The sequence below is a fragment of the Anoplophora glabripennis genome, unplaced genomic scaffold, assembly GCF_000390285.2.
Source record: "Anoplophora glabripennis isolate ALB-LARVAE unplaced genomic scaffold, Agla_2.0 scaffold22, whole genome shotgun sequence".
NCBI lineage: Eukaryota > Metazoa > Arthropoda > Insecta > Coleoptera > Cerambycidae > Anoplophora > Anoplophora glabripennis.
Window position 1 is genome coordinate 1,762,771 of NW_019416298.1, and position 20,365 is coordinate 1,783,135.

Below are 20,365 nucleotides of genomic sequence, written 5' to 3' on the forward strand. Positions count from 1 at the left end.
TCTATTTTCCGAGTTATTCGAGGAAAACTACTGAAAAACGTATTTTTCTAATAAAAAATGTACATTTTCAATCACTAATAACTCAGAAAATGTTGACTTATGGAAAAATGTTCATAAGTTACTTTTTGCTTAAAATTGATTGCTTTATCGATTCCTGGGGTTATTTTCAATATTTTATTTTTCACCCCCTATACCTGGGCAAAAGCGCTCATCGGCACTAAATAACTTTTGTTACTTGAACTATTTTCTAGTTACAGTTCAAGTTTTTTCTTTTCTGCACACAATAATGGAACATACTGTAGATGATGGACGAACCAATGGCAGCTGGTGAAAATTACAGTGGAATTTTTTTGAAAACGAAGCGAATTTCGTAATTATCACCAAGTTTGAATTTTTCTCCCAAGTTTTGTAAAATTTGAAAAATAAAATAATATCAAATAAAAATATAAAAAACATACAAATTATAATTTGCGAATATACCAACACTTTTCTTATTTCACAAATTTCTTTCGACATTTTTTCGTCACGAAGGTTGTCTCTGTGAGCTAAAAAATTAAACTCCAAAAAATATGACCATCTCAATTTCCGAAAAATCGCTGAATTCCCGCATATTTCAACCTGAAAAAATGTTTCCTTAAGAACAAAAATTATTGTCCACCGTCAAAACTTATTTTGAATTAAATGCGCTTGGAACTTTTTTCATATTAAGTTGCGGTGGTTACAATACTCTGCTACACTTACTTTATTTTGTTCAACTTTCCGTTTGATGGCAAATTATAACCTAATTTTCAATTTTTTTAATGAAAAATCTGATTTTTCTTAGCTTTAAATCATAAAAATTATGGTTTCAATGGAAGTAATCACAATAACTGTGATAGTCCTGAAGATATGTACTTATTTTACAATATTTGTTTAATAATATACATATTCACAAAAATTATGTCAATAAAAATAAATTATATTGCAGTTTCATAATTATGCATTTACCCATACATTCAATTAAATGTTGGGAAATTTGCATAAATGTTACTACATAAATCTATTATTTTTGTGATGAATAGTTTTTTAAATAACCCCAAAAGAAAAGTCACTTTATTCACCAATTCGTCTCCCATCTATAGAATTTTAAAACAACGACTTAATATAGAAAAAGTTCCCAAAGCCTATATTATGATCTAAAATAAATTCTGAGAGTTTTAATAAACTTTGATCTTAAATACTTTCAAATTGTTCTGTTGAAGAATAATGCCATTTGTACTCAAATTAGTCTAATTTATGTATAAAACATGTTTTTTACAGAACTTATATAATTATTTAGATATTGCCTATAATTATTTATTTGTGATATTTTGATTATTTTGTAACAATCTAATAAAATGAGTATCTTATATATCTGTTACGCTTTTCGAGACTTCAAACTGAGGATGTCTGAACAAAACACTCTATAGAGGAAGATTTATTAATTACGTTCTGCAAAAATATAAAAAAAATTGAAAAAATATAATTAGAAAAATAAGTTTCTTAGTTTAACTTACTCTCCATTATTTTCCAGATATTGCAATAAGTGAATAGACTTTCCGTGGGACAAATTTTTCAATTTTGTACTGTTCTAAAATTGAAACGAGTTGCAGCGCTATTTTTTAGAAAAATTATAAAAAACTTCACTAACCAAGAATGACCACAAGTGCGAAACAGTGATAAGACAACACAACACACTAACACCGCGCGCAAAGTGACATCATATGCCTTAAACCACCGAAAATGTCCCTCGAACAACCCCTAGTCCCCACCAACGTGCCCCCCATCCCCGAAGAGACCCCGGGATCGACCCCTGTGGCACCCCGCAGGGACAGCCTCGCGAAACAAGAGACCGTCGACGAGAAAAACAAAACCAATGAAATGACAGACGTAAACAAAAGCTCGTCGAATCCGACCACGGTTTCCGGTGACGTCCAGAAGGCCGAGGCGGGCGCCGCGACGCTCAGTAGCGCTCAGAACGGGACGCCGGGAGTTGATGAGCGTCTTGCGAAGCCCCTTGTGCCTATGTCCACCATGGAGGAGGAGAATCTGAGGGAGAGGCTCAGGCAGGCCCAGCTAAAAAAGTGCCATGAAATTGTGTTCAAGGAACCCAGATATACCAGGGATGCGTTCAGGAGGTTGTTTCAGACCAAGGTAGGATTTTTTTCGTTTTTCTTTGTCGTCATTGTCATACTCGTCAAAAAAAGTCATGGAAAAAGTAGGTTAAACCGAAGAGCATGTTTGAAACTAACACAATAAAAAACCGCTTTTTCGTTATAAATAGTCATTTTGCAAAAATAAATATTGTAAGAAACTTACAAAATTTGTTATACCAGTATAGCAGACATTACAATAATATAAAGTGTGATAGACCTGCCTCTAATAATAACGGAGCTGCGGCCAGAAAGTATGGCATGAAAAGCGTATATGTCTGTATGTCAATAATACATTCCTTAATATTTTTGCAGCATATTACATTATATTAGTTTATTTATTAAAAAAAAACGTAAGATCAGTAAATCAGTTCATTAAAATTTTTGATACTATTTAATATTTTTTGTACTGTCGTCCCAAAGCAATACGCTTGATTCTTTTGATCACAATTTATTTTTAGCTAAATTAAATAAAAAATTATATTTCTCTAATCATAAGCAGGTAGTTAAATTAAAGCAAAATGAGCAGTATGTATTTTCCAGTGAAGTAACAATTAAAAATAATGCACCTCAAGGGTCTATTTCAGGTCTCTTGTTATTTTAAAGCAGAAAAAATATAAAAAGACTCATTTAGATTTAGAAATATTGTACGATTGGCCTAAAAAGTATGCTTTAAAATTATAAATATTCAACTAACACCACTTCTATGTTATTTGGAACTCCAAAATAGTGTAATTATAATTGAAAATAATTTCGATTCATTAAAAAAATTGCTCATTTTCGCTAGCAATGTTTATATACCTAAATTTAAAAACATCTTAATAACTAATTAATGTTGAATTGAAAGTAACAGTATTTAATTTTATCTTTATTGGCCATATTTGTCAGCTTCGGACTCTTATGAAAAATAAGTGATACAAAATTTGATGTACTATGCAGAAAAGTAAATAGGAAAGATCATATTACTCCTCATTTTGTTAAAAATGGAAGTACGCGGAAATATTCACTATACATACAAATTTAATACATGAAGTCATGAATACAAACAATCCTCCATAACTTGGCAAAATGTCAAAACAGAGGATTACCTATTTGAATATTAATTGAATGCAAACAAATACATTGGACAATGATGGACTAAACAAAATGTCAAATAATAATGTCATTAATAAAAAGGATCGTGCCACAGTTTTTTTAAATCAGCAATTCGTAAATTACAAGAATGATTAAAAATTACTAATTTTCATAAATATGTACTAACATACCTACATATTTTATATCTCTGCTTGTTAGCTGTAAAAAATAATATATTTATGACAAAAAATATTGGTGATGGATAAAATAACCTTCTATTATTATTGTTATTATGTGTATAAGTATATAAAGGTATAGGTAAAAACACAAATCTTAACCACAAATATTAGAAAAACAGTATATTTCAGTTGAGTCGACAACCTGAGATTTCGGGATAAAATCAAGTAGGTATTCTGTCTGCACGCCACAGCGCGCAAACAATCGAGCCCTTTGCTACATAACCTATAAATCAACGTTAGTTTTAGTGCGGTGTTTTGAAAATGCGAGTGTTGTGCTGTGTGTAGTTGAGTTGATGCAGGTATATTTTACAACAGATGAGATGAGGTAGGAAAACATATTTGCATGCGTTATTCAAAGTTCTGCTCTATTTTGACAAACCTGTTCTCAACACGGTTTCCAGACCACGAAACTATTTTTTTCCATGTAAGACGCTACACTTTTTGTATACAGAGTTTATCGCATTCTTCCGATTTTACAATCTAGATTTAAGAATCAATCGGGCAACGAGCTACCAGATGTTTCTAAAAGTGCCTAATTAGATGCCACGAGATTAAAATCATATAAACTGAGTAGGTACCTATTTGTCTGCTTGGGTACTGTTTTAAATTGAAATATTTCTTGCTTAATTTAAATATTTTCCTTACGTTTCTGTGCGTGTAATACACTAGAAAATCAACAGCTAAGTGTGTGCTCAATTAATTTTGTATTTAAATAAGCATTCGTTAACACCTTTGTTTGATGTTAATATAAGAGAAAGTCGTAATAAACATGTAGGTACAATTTTTGTTTTCGAAAAACATCAAATTGACGCTGATTTCTGATCTAACATCTAACATCTAACAGTTGAAAAGTTGTGATGGTCCGCACAATATATTTTTTTAATTATACCTTCACATTATCTCATCGAGAATTACATTACACTAAATTTTTATTTATTTTTCTATGACAAGAGAAAACATACGTTAAGACATAAATTGGGCTCTATTTAAACATGCTTAAATGTGTTTTTACAACCTGATTGGATTTATACGTTGTTCACTATCGTTCCCGAAATAATGTAAGACGAATTAAATAATATTTTGATAACCTCGAGGTTTACAGAAAATCGTCTGAAGTCTAATTGACTATTTGCATTCATTGTATATTTAAAGTAACCTTTGACGATTTCAACGCTCTGGTTTTTACATTACGGTCTCTTTTTTTCTTTATTTCTTCGACTGGGTATCCAACAAAGTTTAAAGTCTTTGGTTCTGTTTGCATTGGTCTCCTTAAGCCTTAAGTATAAATTAAATATAATATAATCGCCTGACAATGAAGTGTCAAGTGTTAAAACAGGAAGTTATTAATCAAATTGTTCACAAACAAATTTAAAAAAATATGAAGCCATGTAACGTTTATCTTCCCACTCAAAGCAGTGTCAGCTCCATTATCTTATTTTTTTATCTATTTTTTTTTTTCAAACGTGTTCTGAAGTTGTTCATGTTTATTTCAGTTTTTATTCTAACACAGGAGAAAAAACAGGCAACAACAACAACATAGGTAGTTAAATTCATTCAATTTTATTTATTCATATATTCACAATTTACAATTTTGATGAGGTACAAAAAGTTATCGGTTTTCAATTTTGTTGCGTTACGTATAAAATATAATAGAAAATTATAGAATTATTTTCAAAAGCACCTTATATAGAGCGTTAAAAATATCCTAAATCTAAATTTCTACATGTTTTTCACTGAATAGAAGAAAGTATCGTCTTTCGGTAAAACAAAAAAAACATAATATTGGCTTTGGATTTATTGTTTCGTTCATTGAAGAAAAACAACTTTCGAATTGTTTACTTTTTTATCTGCCAAAAATTCGCAATCTCGATATCACTGCAGACAGTCGAAAACCCAATTAAAGTTAGTTTGTTAGTGAATACGAGTTTAATTCCGCTAGAAAAAACACTTAGCTCGCGTAAAACTACATTTTAAATTACAACATTGTTAGTATTTTCTGAACGTCGACGTTTTGTCTCTTTATTGAAATATCTTTAGGACCCGCAAATGAAACAAAAAAGTTGTAAATGTTATAACATATTCTTATTCGGTATTTATAGATTTAGACAAGGCGAAAACCTCGCATTCGTGCGAGAAATTTTCACTCACGAAATAAATACGGACTCTGCTTAAAAAAAACGGCAACAATAATTATCTTAAAATACAAAATACTTTTATTTACGATTAATAACTTATCTACGTACCAATATTAGTTAACATTTAATAAATTATACATTTTTTTAAATAATGGAATGTTTTTTAATGTTTTGCGCTTTGTCCACATTGATAGGTACCAAAAAAATATGGTGAGTATAAAATGACATGTTCCTAAGCCATCTAAAAGCAACCTGTTTTTATTAAATTATTTTCCACAGTTGTTTTAAAATGGTAACAAGTGGCAACGCTGATAGTGCACTAATAAAACTTATCGCGCTAATTTCGTGAACCTCGAAACAGGAAGTGCTGTTAAAAATTAATTATAACTATTTATATGATTATAAAAAAAATAATTTCAGATTCGTATATTCAGATTCGTAGTTACACCCTGTAACCGTGTAATTTTTTTAATTTTTAGTATTTCTTTAAAGAATACTTTGTTTTTTTGAACCTAAGAGCCGCAACCGAAGACCAGAAAAATATTCACCAGCTTGAGAGCATTAAGGCGCTGGGAAAAAACAATCGCTAGCTAAAAGCTTCCTCGGATTCATTTAAGTGGAAGGCGATACGCTTTTTTAATTAACATTAGCCCCAAATATGGCTCCCAAAAGACAACTTCGAACAAGAGACTTCCTTTGTGGGTGTCTCGGCTTCGCCGCCTGGATATCTTAGATAAACTAGTATCGATTTAATGATATGGATATGTATGCGAGATCTGAATGACGGAGATGAAGATTTCTATCTATTTTGGTAATCTATCCTTGGTGTTTTCTAATTGTGTTTAAATAGTTTCACGTTATGTTCCCCAGGCGAAAATACCGGAGCTTGATGTGAGTCTATAAACAAAAGTTCGTTCGACGTATGTGATGAAGTCCTTTTGAATGAACAAAAATTTATATTTTAACAAACTAGCTAGGTGATTTTAACTTTTGAAATAAGGAGTTAATCGTAGTTTGTTCTTGTAAAATAACAGAGAATTGGTAACAATAAATTTCTACCACTTTTACTAGCACAAAATTGTTAAAAAATAAAAGATGAATTACTACCAACCAATTTGTTTTTCGTAACTAAAGTTGGTAGTTTGTAACGAGGGGCGATCCGCTAAGGAAAAAACGTACGAAGATTACAACATTTCTGAAATCTCTTGTAATGTATCTGCAGAACTGCAGATTTCAATATCAATTCAAAAAAGATTTCAAATTTCATATAAATAATCAAGATCACAATATCTTCCAACAGATTTCAAAACATTTCAGGAGATTTCAGAGTTATTTTAGTAGATTTCAATGACTATTTAAGATTTCAATAGGATTATTAGAAATTAAAAGAAGATTTCAAAATTTCTTAAAAAGGTTTCAAGGAATACGGGTCGATTACAATAAGTTTTGATTGTCCATTTGAACAAAAATAATTGGATAAATTTCAACTGTCAGTTATTTTATTCATTAACAGCAGTACTTTGATTAAGAATTTCCAGTATCAGGTATTTTTTACGCAAAAATTGGAACATTCTGATTAAGTTTTTGTTCGAAGAACGTTAAAAACTTTTTGTCATGATAAAAATGATAATGCCATTTTGAAAGTTAGGTAAGTACCTACCTATATATTTTTATTGAAAGGTAAACATATAATAATCCAATATACTAATAAAATTAATTAATTATAAAAATAAAAATAATCCAATATACTAATAAAAATAAAAAAAATTGAATTAACATAAAATAAACATTTTCCCTAAAAATAAAGAATAAAAAATGTATTAAGCTTTTACGGAATGTTTAAATATCATTAAAAATACAGTAAAAATTAAAATTATCCAGAACCGTTTGAGGTATTATAATGAAATTTTAAGCGTGTCAGTAGTTAACGATTTAACCTCACTAGCTATGTTTAAAAAAAAAAAATAGCACGCCGCTGGTTTTAGTATAAATAAAATTTTGGAATTCCTTGTTCAATTAAGAAGAAAAAAAGCTTTCTTCAGATTATATCGTACGACGCAGCGTTTATGAGTAAAAAAATAAAAACCATTTTATTGCGCGCCTAAAGTAAAGTTTGTAGTAAAAATAAGGAACTGCGGTTTTGAAGAAATTTAATTTTTACTGGTTTTTTAATGAAATTTCAACATTCTGTAGATCGGTAACGAAGCGTTTGCTTATCTATATTTATAGGAACTCTTTTTTATAAAATGACCTGGGCAATCACCCCCTTAAATATTGCTGCGTCTTTTTTAAACACCCTGTATAACTACCTCGCCTCGGAGCCTATTTAAAAGCTTGTTTAAGGCATATATAGGTTTTATTAACATTTATTAAATCACTCCTAGAAATCGTAAAAGGTTCATTTCCGACTAACTTTATTGGCCCATAGAATATGTATTTTTCTTCGACTAATTGCACATCATCTATTTTAGGCCACATGTATTGCTGTAAATTCTCTTTCAAAAATTTAATGCTAAATTTTTCTTTTTCTTTTCGTATAACCCTACTAGGATTAATTGTAATATACGGCAAAGTAGTTCTCAAATTCTATAGCAACTTTTTTAATATTATTAGTTTTCTCTTCAATTGCTTCAAATACTAACAAGAAACCATCTGCGCTTATATCCGAAGTAGAATCCGAATTGGAAGTAGGTACATACTGCTAAGTTCTAAGTTAGGTAAAGATCTTTGGAAATTTGAGCTGGTTGTTAATTTCGAATTTTTTATTTACTATCAACAATATCATTTTTTGCAACTACAATATAATTTAAGTCTTCGCGAGGAATTGTTTTAAAAATGTCTTCTTCCAAGAATTCAGTAAAATTTTATATTTTTATAATAATTATGTACATTCAGAACTTCCTAGACATAGGTAGCAAATTTAAGTAATACAAATAACATTAATGAAGGTTATAGGTTTTTTTGATAACACTATATTACTATGAACTATCATTTTTCTTATTATTTACAATATAAAGGTATTTGACAATTTTCGCAATTTTTGATGACGATTTCAGAGGAAGTGTCTGATTATGAATGTAGCGGGATGTTTTCAGAATTTCTCGCTTCCACAAATCGGTGATTTATTTATCAGACGTAGCAATTTTGTTAGTAAGACACAAAAAAAATACATATAAATACACTCTTAGAAAATATTTAAATAAATGCGTTGTTTTTTTTAATTTCAACGCCCTATATCTCGAAAACGTATCGTTTTTGTTGTTTATAAATACCGTTGACGGCTTGTACTATCCAACATGTAATTTTCTTCGAGCTCTATTAGTTAGGTATTCAAAAATTTGAATAAATACATATTTATATTAATAGTTCGTAGAACATTTCTTGACATAATGGCATGTCAAATTTTAAGGAAGGTGCGTGCTCATTAGTGATTTATATATTCAGGAGAAAGTTACTTAATTTCAATTTAACGTTTGCGTAACTTCGACTTTCTATCAATATAAAATATCTTTTCCAAAAAAAACAACGTATTTAATTTAAATTTGGTACTGGTTAAGTTTTCGATCATTTATTCAGTATTGTATCTCCTAGAGGGCGCTTCAGTGATATTTTACGACATCCTTTTTCTGATTTGGATCAAGTTGAGGATCCATCATCCAACTTCCCCTCTTTCACTTTCACTTGGCTTTTTAAAGTTTCTTTATTCAAATTTGTGCCGCCCCCGTACAAAGCCACGACCAGATCCAAACATTGCGTTAAAAATGCGTTTCGTTCTCCTCTAACAATATAAATCAATCTCGTGATCATTGACCTTTTGTTTTTTCCAGCGTTGTCGACAGGTGTGGAACAGGGCTTTTTGTGTACAGGCCGTAAGGCCGGCTTGTGTTGGGATAAATTAGCGTTAACAAATAGTAATCTGTCTCTCCTATCATATTATCGCATCAGGTGAAATCTAATAGCCTACCGTTTCGAGCCTGATTTCGTCCATATCAGATTGTTGAGAGAGAGAGAGAGAGGAACGCTGAGGCATCCGGTGATTATATTAGATACGTTTGCTATTATTGAACGATAGTTTTTTCACTAGTTGTTAAATCTTAGGGTATTAGGAAGAGGGAGGGTCGCGCTTCGAGGGTAGCTTCTTTGTATGAAAATAAACAATATCTTATTGTTACCTATATAGTGTACAATTTCGCTTCCTTAAAAGGTTACGGACCTTAACATTTTATTCCATTTTTAGCAGAAAACTCCGTCATCTTCTATTATTAATTTTTAACGGTGTCTATATTTACTTTGAAATTAATCCAATTTGCGAGAAAAATTCTATGTAATTCAAATCTCTTGCGCAAAATTTGATTTTATGTTGTAATTTTGTTTTATTTTATATTTATATTTATATTTATATTTTTTTTGTTTTATATTTATTTTGTTTTTGTTAAGTTGATTTAACTGATTGTTTAATTTTTTTGAAAATAATATATAGGTTAAGTCACGATATTGAAGCAATACTAGTCATGTCGAAGGTGACATTTACAAAAAATCGATATAGTTTTCTAAATCTGGTATCTAATATTTGTACGTATTTTTTTTCAGTGTAGAGGGTACATTTTTCTTGTCTTTTGTTGTTTTTTCCCGTATAATTCTGCCAAACAGCACCGAATTTCATAAAAACTTGGATTTATGTTCTACTTACCCTCTACTTCAAAGTTGACCTTGTACCGAGGGTTGTTTTACCCCTGCCACCCCTTCTCGGGGGTAAAAAATGTTTAATTGAAAATAACTTTTGTTCTATAAAGTGTTTTCTGAAAGCTAATATTTTTCGACTTATCCGCGAGTGAAAGTGTACATTTTTTAACCAAATAAAACCACTTTTTCAGACGGTTTTTCGGAAATAACACAAAAAGTAAATATTTTATCAAAAAAACCATTCTTATAAAAAATGTGGCTTATAAAAAAATAAAAAGAATGGTGTCTGGACCCAATACAAGCGGAGTAATAGCTTGTTGAATGTTGGTTCTTATTCGTCAAACGTCAAAATTGAAAGTTTGAACGTGAAATAACCAAAAACCAATGCATTTTTCAGGGAATACTCATAGAATCTTTTTTAAAGTGCTTGAAAATCCTTTAGGTATTTTTATTTTTTATAAAAGTCCCTAGAATCAAGCCTAAGCGAGTTATGACGAAAATAAAGTTGGTCCGTATTTTTTTCGGCGACAAAAACGTGAAAACCACCCCCTAATTACCACCCCAATTGAAAATAATCGTTACCACTTTACAATTTACTTTATTTATGTACTTGTAATATGCTCTAGAAGTTTGACCGGTTTAAAGTGCTTAGTTTTGAAAAAAGTTGAGCTTGAATTGAAAAGAGAATTTTCGTATTTTTGAAAAAAATTGTCTTTTCTTCAAAATAACTTAAAATCTATTAATGATACGCAAAATTTTGTAGAGTACAAAATTGTAGGTTTTGTTTTTTTGAACATTTTATTTTTTTTTCTGTAGGATAAAAATTAAGTAAGATATGGCCGCTTAAAGTTTGCATATGTTCGTAAATAGCAACTTGCCCAAGCCCTTTTAGCTCAAAGCCTTACAAAAATAAGGACTGAAAGAAAATTTAACTTATTTGATCATATAGCCTTTGAAAAAACCTACAAAAATTTTGTAAAATCATCAAAATAAAAAAATCAAAAACCAACAATATTTTTGCAGATATCAGAACACGTATATTGAAGCATTGATAAATACACATTATAGCTATATTTTAGGAATAGAAATAGGAATTTTAGGAATAGAATAGAAAAGGAAGACGAGAGTGAAGAGGATTTTTGATTATTTATATGTTATTTGCAATAAAAAAATGTGTTATAAAAGAAAAAAAAATAAAATCCATATAAAAATAAAATTCCTATTTCCCCTATTTTTGATTGCAAATTTTAATTAGTAGGTTTTTTTTTAAGGTTTGATAAAATAAATACATTCCACTTTAAATCATAAAAAGATTGTATTATATTTTGAAGTAAAAAAAATAACTATAATTGTTCGATTTTTTTTGCAAGGGGTCGTTTTTATAAGGGTTGAAACTTATAAATAAGTAATAAAAAATTAAAACAGTAAAGAAATCTTAATTTAATATCACTATATGATTAAATTCTTCCAGGTTGCTGAATAATACTTTTCAACATTATTTTTTAATGATTACTGTCATAGGGGGTGGTTTTTAGGGATTGACAATTTTCAATTCATCATAATTACTTATTTAAAGATGATTTCAACCTATTACACGCTCGAATCTACAATTCTATAATTATTTTCGAGTAAGGGTAGTTTTCACCCCTAAAAAATACAGAGCAACCCCCGGCAAAGATTCAACCTCTGCGAAGCCATTCACTAACAAGCGGCAAAATTGTAAACGTGCGTTGGGATCTGACACTGTTACGCAAACCGAAACGTACAGACCTGTAAATAATGCCATTTTTCTCAAGAATGGCTTTCTGGAGGCGATTTTCTCAAGAGACAATATTTTTCTTAAATAAAACGACCTTTTCAATGTTGCTGCCCGTTTTAAAAAAATACGAGCACTGCAAAAGTTTTGACCGCTGAAAGGGAGACGTAACCGGAGAATACTATCACCCAGTATATCGATTTGACTAAAGATTTAAGAAATAATATGCCATAATAGTCCCAATAAATGTGCCAAATTTTAACGCGATTTAATTTAATAACACCACGAGGTCCATAAACAAAACGCTATCCGTTTCAGGCCTTAATTAATTGAAGATTTAATGAGTAGCGCAAAAATAACGAGTTCGCCGATAAAGCGCCTTCTGGAATTTCAGGTTTCAGGTTTTATGAGAAGCGCAATCGTGCCCGGCCGAACAAAAACCGGCAGTTATGAAATCCTGACGGCTTATGAAACGATGAATGATGTGGTTTTTGCCCACCGTAAGCAAAGCGGCATTAGTCATGAGGTACGTACAGGCGCACACAAGATAAGTTCATAACTGGTGTGGGATCGTTTACAAATGCTGACTGAACTGGCCACCAACAATACAGTCAGACTGTGTTGGGTGCCAGGGCACAAATGCATTTGTGGAAATGAGAAAGCGGATGAACTTGCTAGGAAGGGATCCGAGACAGAGTTCATTGGCCCGGAGCCCTTCTGTGGCACATCTCCCAGTGTGGTCAGGCGGGCTCTGGGCAAATGGACTGAGGCAGAACACAGGAAATACTGGACTTCAAGGCCAGGACATAGCCATTCTAAGGAGCTTATGGAGTATCCTTCGAAGGGAAGAGCGAATGATTTACTGAGCTTGAACCGAATTCGGCTCAGGAGAGTGACAGAACTCATAACGGGACACTGTCACTTTAGGAAACATCTACATAAGTTAAAGCTATAACCCAAAAAACCCCTTTATACAAAATCTGGTCAAAATTCGCTCAGAATTTGAAAATAGCGATTCCTGCTCGGTTTTTTGAGGTTAGAAAAAAAACCACACGTTCTAGCTCAATTCTGACAGTGGATTTGAATTCAGCAGAGTCTTTTACATAAAAATGTACTATTTGATGTGGAAATAAATTTTTTCCAAATTTTCCCAGTAAATTTTCATCAATTTTCACTATTTTTCACAAGTTTTTTGAGGTTAGGAAAAAATTGTGACGTGATGGGCCAATTCTGACCCCATATTCGTGTTCAGGAGGCCAAATTACTACGAAAAATACATGTCGCATAAAAAGTATACCCAACTTTTTTTTTTGTGTGTAGCTGTGAATTTTTAAAAAGCTTATAGGTCGTCTTAATATTTGGGGGTTGCAGGCGTATGCCGATCTGAAGAATTAGTCAATTTAACAATTGATAACGTTGAAGATGTGAAATCCGCCTTATTTATGGAAATTCCCAATACCAAAACCAAGAGACCATGTTCTTTTACTGTAGGTACTGGGAGACAATTATTTAAGTTTTTATCGAAAATATGTTGCTTTACGCCCACCCGGATTGGTAAAACGTCGATTATTCCTCAGATATGTTAGCGGAAAGTGTCATTGAATGGTGGTCGGTATTTATAAAATCAGTGCCGTCTCGCGAGAAGTAGCAAAATTTTAGAAGCTGGACAACTGGAAAGAGTACAGTGGACACGCATTACAACGAACGTCTGGGTGACCTCAATTGTCTTAAAAGATAGAATGGAGATCGAGCACTGTGGTGGAAGACTACAATTGAAGACTCACTTTTGAATAAAGAAAATATTGCGAAAAGAATACTGAAAGTTAAAATAATATAACTATGTTGGACTGCTTTGAGAATTGCTCCAATATTGAGGATAGTGGCAGTTTCAGTGTTTATTTAATTTAATACTTACTTTATTGTAAATATTGTTGAATAAACTTTTATAAATTAAAACTTTAGCTCCTAGGATTAAAAGTGAATACCTACTTTTATTGCTAATATACAATTTTTTTCTCAGTAAGGAAAATGTCGACCTTAGAGACAGTCAAAAAATGTCATAGTTTTGTGACGGTTGAAGAAAAATAGCTATTTATGATATACGTGATAAAAGTACGATTTTATTTTGTGAGTGAAGATGATTAAAAAACGAGCGTAGCGAGTTTTTTAACTTCACGAACAAAATAAAATCACTTTTAACACGTATATCATACACTATTTTTTCTAAAAAACTGTTAAAAGTGGGCTTTTTAATTGTCATTTTTGATGTTAAAAATGTCATTTTTTGACACTTACTTTTAACACGCGTGTCAAAAAATGACATTTTTAACATCAAAAATGACAATTAAAAAGCCCACTTTTAACAGTTTTGTAGAAAAAGTATTTTTCATAGTACTTGTAACTGGGTTTTTACCTCACTTTTAAGTAATATACCCCTCCCCGTTCAAGTATCCTATAACTGTAACTTTTGAAGTAGATTCTATGTGCTACAATAATTGGTTTGTCAACGTTACTCTATGGAGATTTAAAAAGTTTGTATTCATTTAATAATTTATATCTTTACCGGATTTAACTTATCATCTAACGTTATGAACAAGTTAGTGAAAAAAACAACTGTGTTTTTCCCAGACTGTCGATTAGATTTAAGATTGAATGCTAATGAATTACACAGAATTGCTTGTGGGAAAAATTATGTAAGATAACGACGTAACGTATCAATAAATTTATTATTCACATCATCTCTTTATAATATAATTTAGCTATAAAAAGCAGTTTTACTTGCTTGGCTTGAGAATTCATCTTTTGACTAAAAATAAATATAAATGAATTGATAATTAAAAATTAACATCGATATAAAGATTTTATCCGTGACGGGGCACCACCACACTTCAATCGCAATGTACCAAAACATGTATACGTACTAAAACTGGCGGATATTCTTCTCATAAAATTTAGCTGTTGTTTTGAGTTTATGTTAAGTATCCACATACCGGCTTTTGATCCATAATAAATTGCCAAAAATAGAATTTATTCATAAATTACAACTAAAGGTGGGTACTAAAGATTGTCGCAAACACATTTATATATTAATTTTATTAATGTACGCGGTGAATATTAAATGTGTACAGCCGTACAGTTTATTGTGTAGAACATACAATATTTTTGCAAAAAAATTAGGAACAGAAAAAGTCAAACAGAAAAAAGATATGCGACATTTTTTAATAGAAAACTTGTTGAGAACCAAATGGTTTTTCGGATTTAGACCAGGGATATGATGAAAATAAATGACCTGGTGGTGATTGTTGAGTAGCCAGGGATCTGTAAAGTTTTTCATACAATTTGGGAGAATTTTATTACAATATGTGCAAAACCCACATTCTCAGAGACGTTACAAAGCTATCGTCCCCAAAAATTTCACATAGAAACTTTAGCTCTTTATCTTCGAAATGGCACTTATTAGAAGTCTTAATTGTTATAACAAAGTAGCTGCGATTAAAAAAAAAGTGTCTAACTTTGCCCCAAATTAAGTTAGAGCAACTTTTTTTTTCTAATTTGTGTCAAAATTCCAGTTTTACGAATGTGGAAAAATAATCTCTCTAAATATACTGGCAACAAATTTATTCTAATTGTTTATAAGACAAAAATGACAGTGTTTTTGTGGTACGTTTTTGCAGTGGTATTTTTTTCAATAAAATAATTTCTTCCAATATAAGAAGTGTTTCTTTTTCATATGACACCCGCAGAATTAAAATATCTTGGTAATTTTGCGTGTCAAGGTTTTGCAAAAATAATGCATCTGGAATAAACATTTAGAATTTTGCAAAAACTATTGGACGAATCGGTTTGAAATTTTAATCATATACTAAGGACTACAAAAGCCAACTATTTATGCAATATCAAAGTCGTATGTTGACTTTTGCAAAACTTTATTTATTTAGTAATAATCGAATTTTGACAGTTTTTTGCAATATCCCGAGCAACAAATTATCGTATCGGATTTTAAAAACCGCCATTTTAAAGGTTTTTTTATTCCCTAAAAGTTGGTTACTTTCACATTATAATAAAAATTATGTTTTTTTTCTGGTAGGCAAAAAAGTTATATTTTGGGTTATTTTAGTCCTTTTATTGTTAATTATTAAAAAACCTCACCTGATGAGTGTGGGTTTTGCACATATTATACTAAAATTCACCCAAATTTTATGAAAAACTTTACAGGTCCCTGACTACTCAACAGTCACGGCATTTTCCTCATATCCCTGGTCTAATTGTCGTGCTGTAGCCTGTGTACCCGGTCGACATCAGTTACGGACTTACATTGTTTTTCGTATGATGTACCCTTGTTCTCGAGCTAGGCTCTATGGGGGCATACCCTCTATCAGAATTTAGAGCGTAAACATTTATTGGCCAGGCTCCGACACTGGCATGGTCCTGGGTTGACGATCGAACGCATACCACGGTGTCGCTGTAGCAAGGTCCGCATCATAATCGGAGAATTAATATTTTGAAATAACGTCCTTTTGGCCTTTTCAAAAGAGTCAGTTTCTTCCAAAAATGGATTTTCATGTTTTCCTCTGCTGTCAGCAGCTTCTGGGCGATTAGGGACATGTGTAGTCAATATAATCTGGTTCTAGGAAATCTTCGAAACTGTGGTGAATTTTCAAAAGGTTATCGAATTCTTCACTCTTTCTGCATACTACAATGTATTGTTCGCTCCGTATACTATCCGGTACAATTATATTACGTTGCGACGTTATTTTGTTTTTTGTTTCGCAAAAACGTGCGAACTCGTTTTTTGTCGAAACATAATGAACGTTTTTACCGAGCGCCGGGTGTCGGGATTGTCAAATTTCCCACTCGACCGATCCGACGGCCGACATTAGGAATTGGAAAGTAAAATTAGTCGATTTTTTTTCGGTTTCGCGACCGGCTATCGGTGACCATCGCGGCAAAAAACGGATTAAGATAATTATCTGCTCAGCGGACTGTAAGAAATCGGGACTAGTTCTTGCGCCGGTCCGCTTAGGAGCAGCTTTGTTAATTAGTTTCTGGCAAAAAGTTGAATTCTTTCCCGCGATGCATAAACAGCAAGGCTAATGGAAAACCAGAATGAGCTTTACAGCACTTACGACGCGAAAAAGTCCGTAATTCGTTTAAAATTCATCATTAAGTTATAGCCAAGGTTGATTTAGTGTTCTTGTTGGAGGTTTCCAATGCACAGGGTGGTTAAACTGCAACTAACCATAATTTATCACCATTTGAAGTTGCTTGAGGTTAGAACTGATTCAGTTTTTTTTTCCTTATTTATTGGGTATTTTACCACCTGTGAAATGATTAAAAAATTTAATTAAATAAACCCTTTCGGCGTATTTATAGCAAACGTTGGGTTATTTAGTGTTTTAGATACTGGCAGTGTTATTCCCCTTATTGCCCTAAAATGTTACTTGCATTTTAACATCCAACCATCGTTATTTTCGATTTTTGCAGACACTTAAGGAGGTATATCGAGGTCCGAGGGAAGTGAGGATCGCAGGGGGGTCCTATGCTTTTGTTATGGGATTAAAACCCGCTACCAACTTGAAAAAATTAAATTCTATTGAAATTATTTGCGATAAACAATAGCAAAGAAATCTATTCAATATGCACATAACATACATATTGAAAATTAACAAGATAAAAATATCATATTTAAGTAGTTTTAAATTATATTTAATGAACGCATAAACACTATGTAGATGTGGCAACAGCGCTAATAATTGACTAGCAGTTGTACCTACACACTGCGAACCTACAGACCTCGGACATCGGAGATATTGCGCGTCAAATTCGGGTAAAGATGCGTACGCCTTTCAAAAATGTATTGTGTGTAAACTATGTAAAATATAATTATTATATATAACAATATATTGTATTATCTTCGCGAAGATTTGTATCCTTTATTTAAAATCCGTAAATCATGTGAACTGGTAAAACGAGAAAATAATTATGTTAATTTAGTTTTAAAGAAATAAAATGACACTCGCGCCCATCTCTGTCCAAGTCAAAGAAAATGCTGGATGCAATTTTGAAGGTTCTGTGATAGAAATTACATTATTTCTCACTGTTCGTGTTTTTCAGCTTTATTTTAGTAATGTTACAAAAGTTTTGCAAGTATAACTAATTTTTTAGATATAAAGTTTGCTGAGAAATATTTAGGGTCCTTTGTTATTCCGTACAAATGCTTTTATCTCAAGTATTACTAATTATATTAATCAAGTAAAGAAAACTTTATGTAACCCTAAATATTGCTGGGTAATGATTACGATGTTTTTATAAACCATTAAATATATTAAAAGGATTTATCAACTGTATTTTTATTCCAGTAAATATATCACAGCTTCCTAGTCTTAATTTAATTAATCTAGTTTTTTAAAAACATTACAAAAAATCATCTGTTGTGGATAATTTATTGTTGATAACAATGTACATGGGATTTAGGGAAACTGTATATGTTTGAAATCAATTTCGTTTTTATCAAGTCTTTCAGATGTATTCCCTCCTTGCTGTCAGCTGATTGCGACGTTGCCACATTAATCCTCAAGTCAGACAGAAATGCAATTATTGGTTTCTGTTTCTAATTAATACAGCTATACTGTGTTCAAAACTTACATTAGTTTTACATCAAAAATAAAATAATACCGTGTACTATCTATGGAAAAGTTTTGTTTCACAATTTATACATTTTTTTCTCAGTTATGGGCAAAAAAAGAGCCGCACCGTCCATCTTCGCCATATAAACCTATGTTAAACAACATAGAACAACTTTCAATAACAATATCTAAAAATCTAGATTCAAAAAAAAAATTAAAAAAATATGACGCACAGAGGAAGCACTGGGTAATACGCTATACAAATTTCAAGTACATCTGTGCATTTTAGTAAACCCGTTATACTTCCTTAAATCAATTTCATCTTCTCTCGGCTCATAAACACGCCTTCAGACGGACTCGTTAAATTTATCAGCTCCAGGGGGTACGGTCATGACAAAAGCCACAAGGATCTTCCCATTATAGGCGCTGCGGCGATTAATAAAAGGCACTCGGCCTGTATTTAAATTGAAGGTGATATATTTCAGCCATTGTGTCGAATAAATTGCGTATCAGAAGCAATATTAATAAACACGTAAGTTGGGAAGCAAAAGCAAAAGCTCAGGGTTTATTTCAAAGACCTCCTACCGATGGAAAGACGTAGATGTGTAGAAATATGGAGATGTGACAAATGATTTAGTGGACAGGTAGTTACTTTTAATATTTAATTACAGAAAACAAAATGATTTGAATCGATTTCGTACACCAAAAACCTTAATTTGCAAGAATTGATTTAACTTTGATAGTTAACTCGCTTATTTAGTATTGTGGTTTAATTAAACATGAAGTTAGGTTAATCAGTCCAGTCAAAGCACAAAAAAATGTAGGTGTTTCATCCAAAATTGCCTTCAGATAATCTACTTTCATAATAACTAGGGTCCTCCTGAGAAACGTGGTTTTATCTTTAACCTTCTTCTACTTTTAAGAAAAAGCTAACTAACCATAGAAAGATGCAGACTGTAATTGGTAAACGGCTTCTAATTGACTATGAAAAAGATAAGTGCTCAATTGGACCGATATCTTGGCTGCGGGGTGGCTACTTCATGTTGATCTAGCATAAAACAATAACATAGTCCAGGAATAACATATTAGTTTCCACAGTCATAAAAATAGGGGGAAGATTGTTTACAGGATGGTTACTTGTATAATTTTTACGTAAATTCACGTTTTTCGCTTATAACGTTTTTCCGTTCTTTTCCACGAGAGTAAACTACTTTTTTTTTCTCTTCAAAAGACCTACAAAACTAGCCCTCGAGCGTCAAAAGATATTGATTAGATCAAAAGTTATAAACAAAAGATCAGTACGATTGTGGGAGATCCGCGGGATCGTCCAGACTAATAAATTAGTTAATTTGTTTATAAGGCCATAACTTGTAAACTATTCAACATACCGATTCCAGATTTCGTGTGAGTTATTAGGCAGTGATAAGGAATGAGAGAATGCGATGCCAAAACGTTCTGGTAATAATAGCGCAGTTTATAAATGTTTAATTCAAAAGTCATAAATAAACTTCTTCCGTTTATAACTTTTGATCTAATCAATATTTTTTGACGCTCGAGGGCTAGTTCTGTAGATCTTTTGAAGACGAAAAAAAAAGGAGATTACTGTTTTCTCGTGCAAATGAACGGAAAAAAGTTATAAGCGAAAAACGTGAATTTACGTAAAAATTATACAATTAACCAC

At 31.6% G+C, this 20,365-nt stretch overlaps 1 protein-coding gene across 1 annotated transcript in view; it reads left to right on the forward strand.

The window, feature by feature from the left end:
- The window catches only part of LOC108917310 (NADPH oxidase 5), a 134,925-nt gene that overhangs the window by 1,949 nt on the left and 112,611 nt on the right, over window positions 1-20,365 (forward strand). The window contains exon 2 of the mRNA XM_018723850.1: window positions 1,553-2,172. Coding sequence (XP_018579366.1) covers window positions 1,762-2,172 — 411 coding nt within the window. The 5' untranslated portion in view covers window positions 1,553-1,761. The remainder of the gene's footprint in view (window positions 1-1,552; window positions 2,173-20,365) is intronic.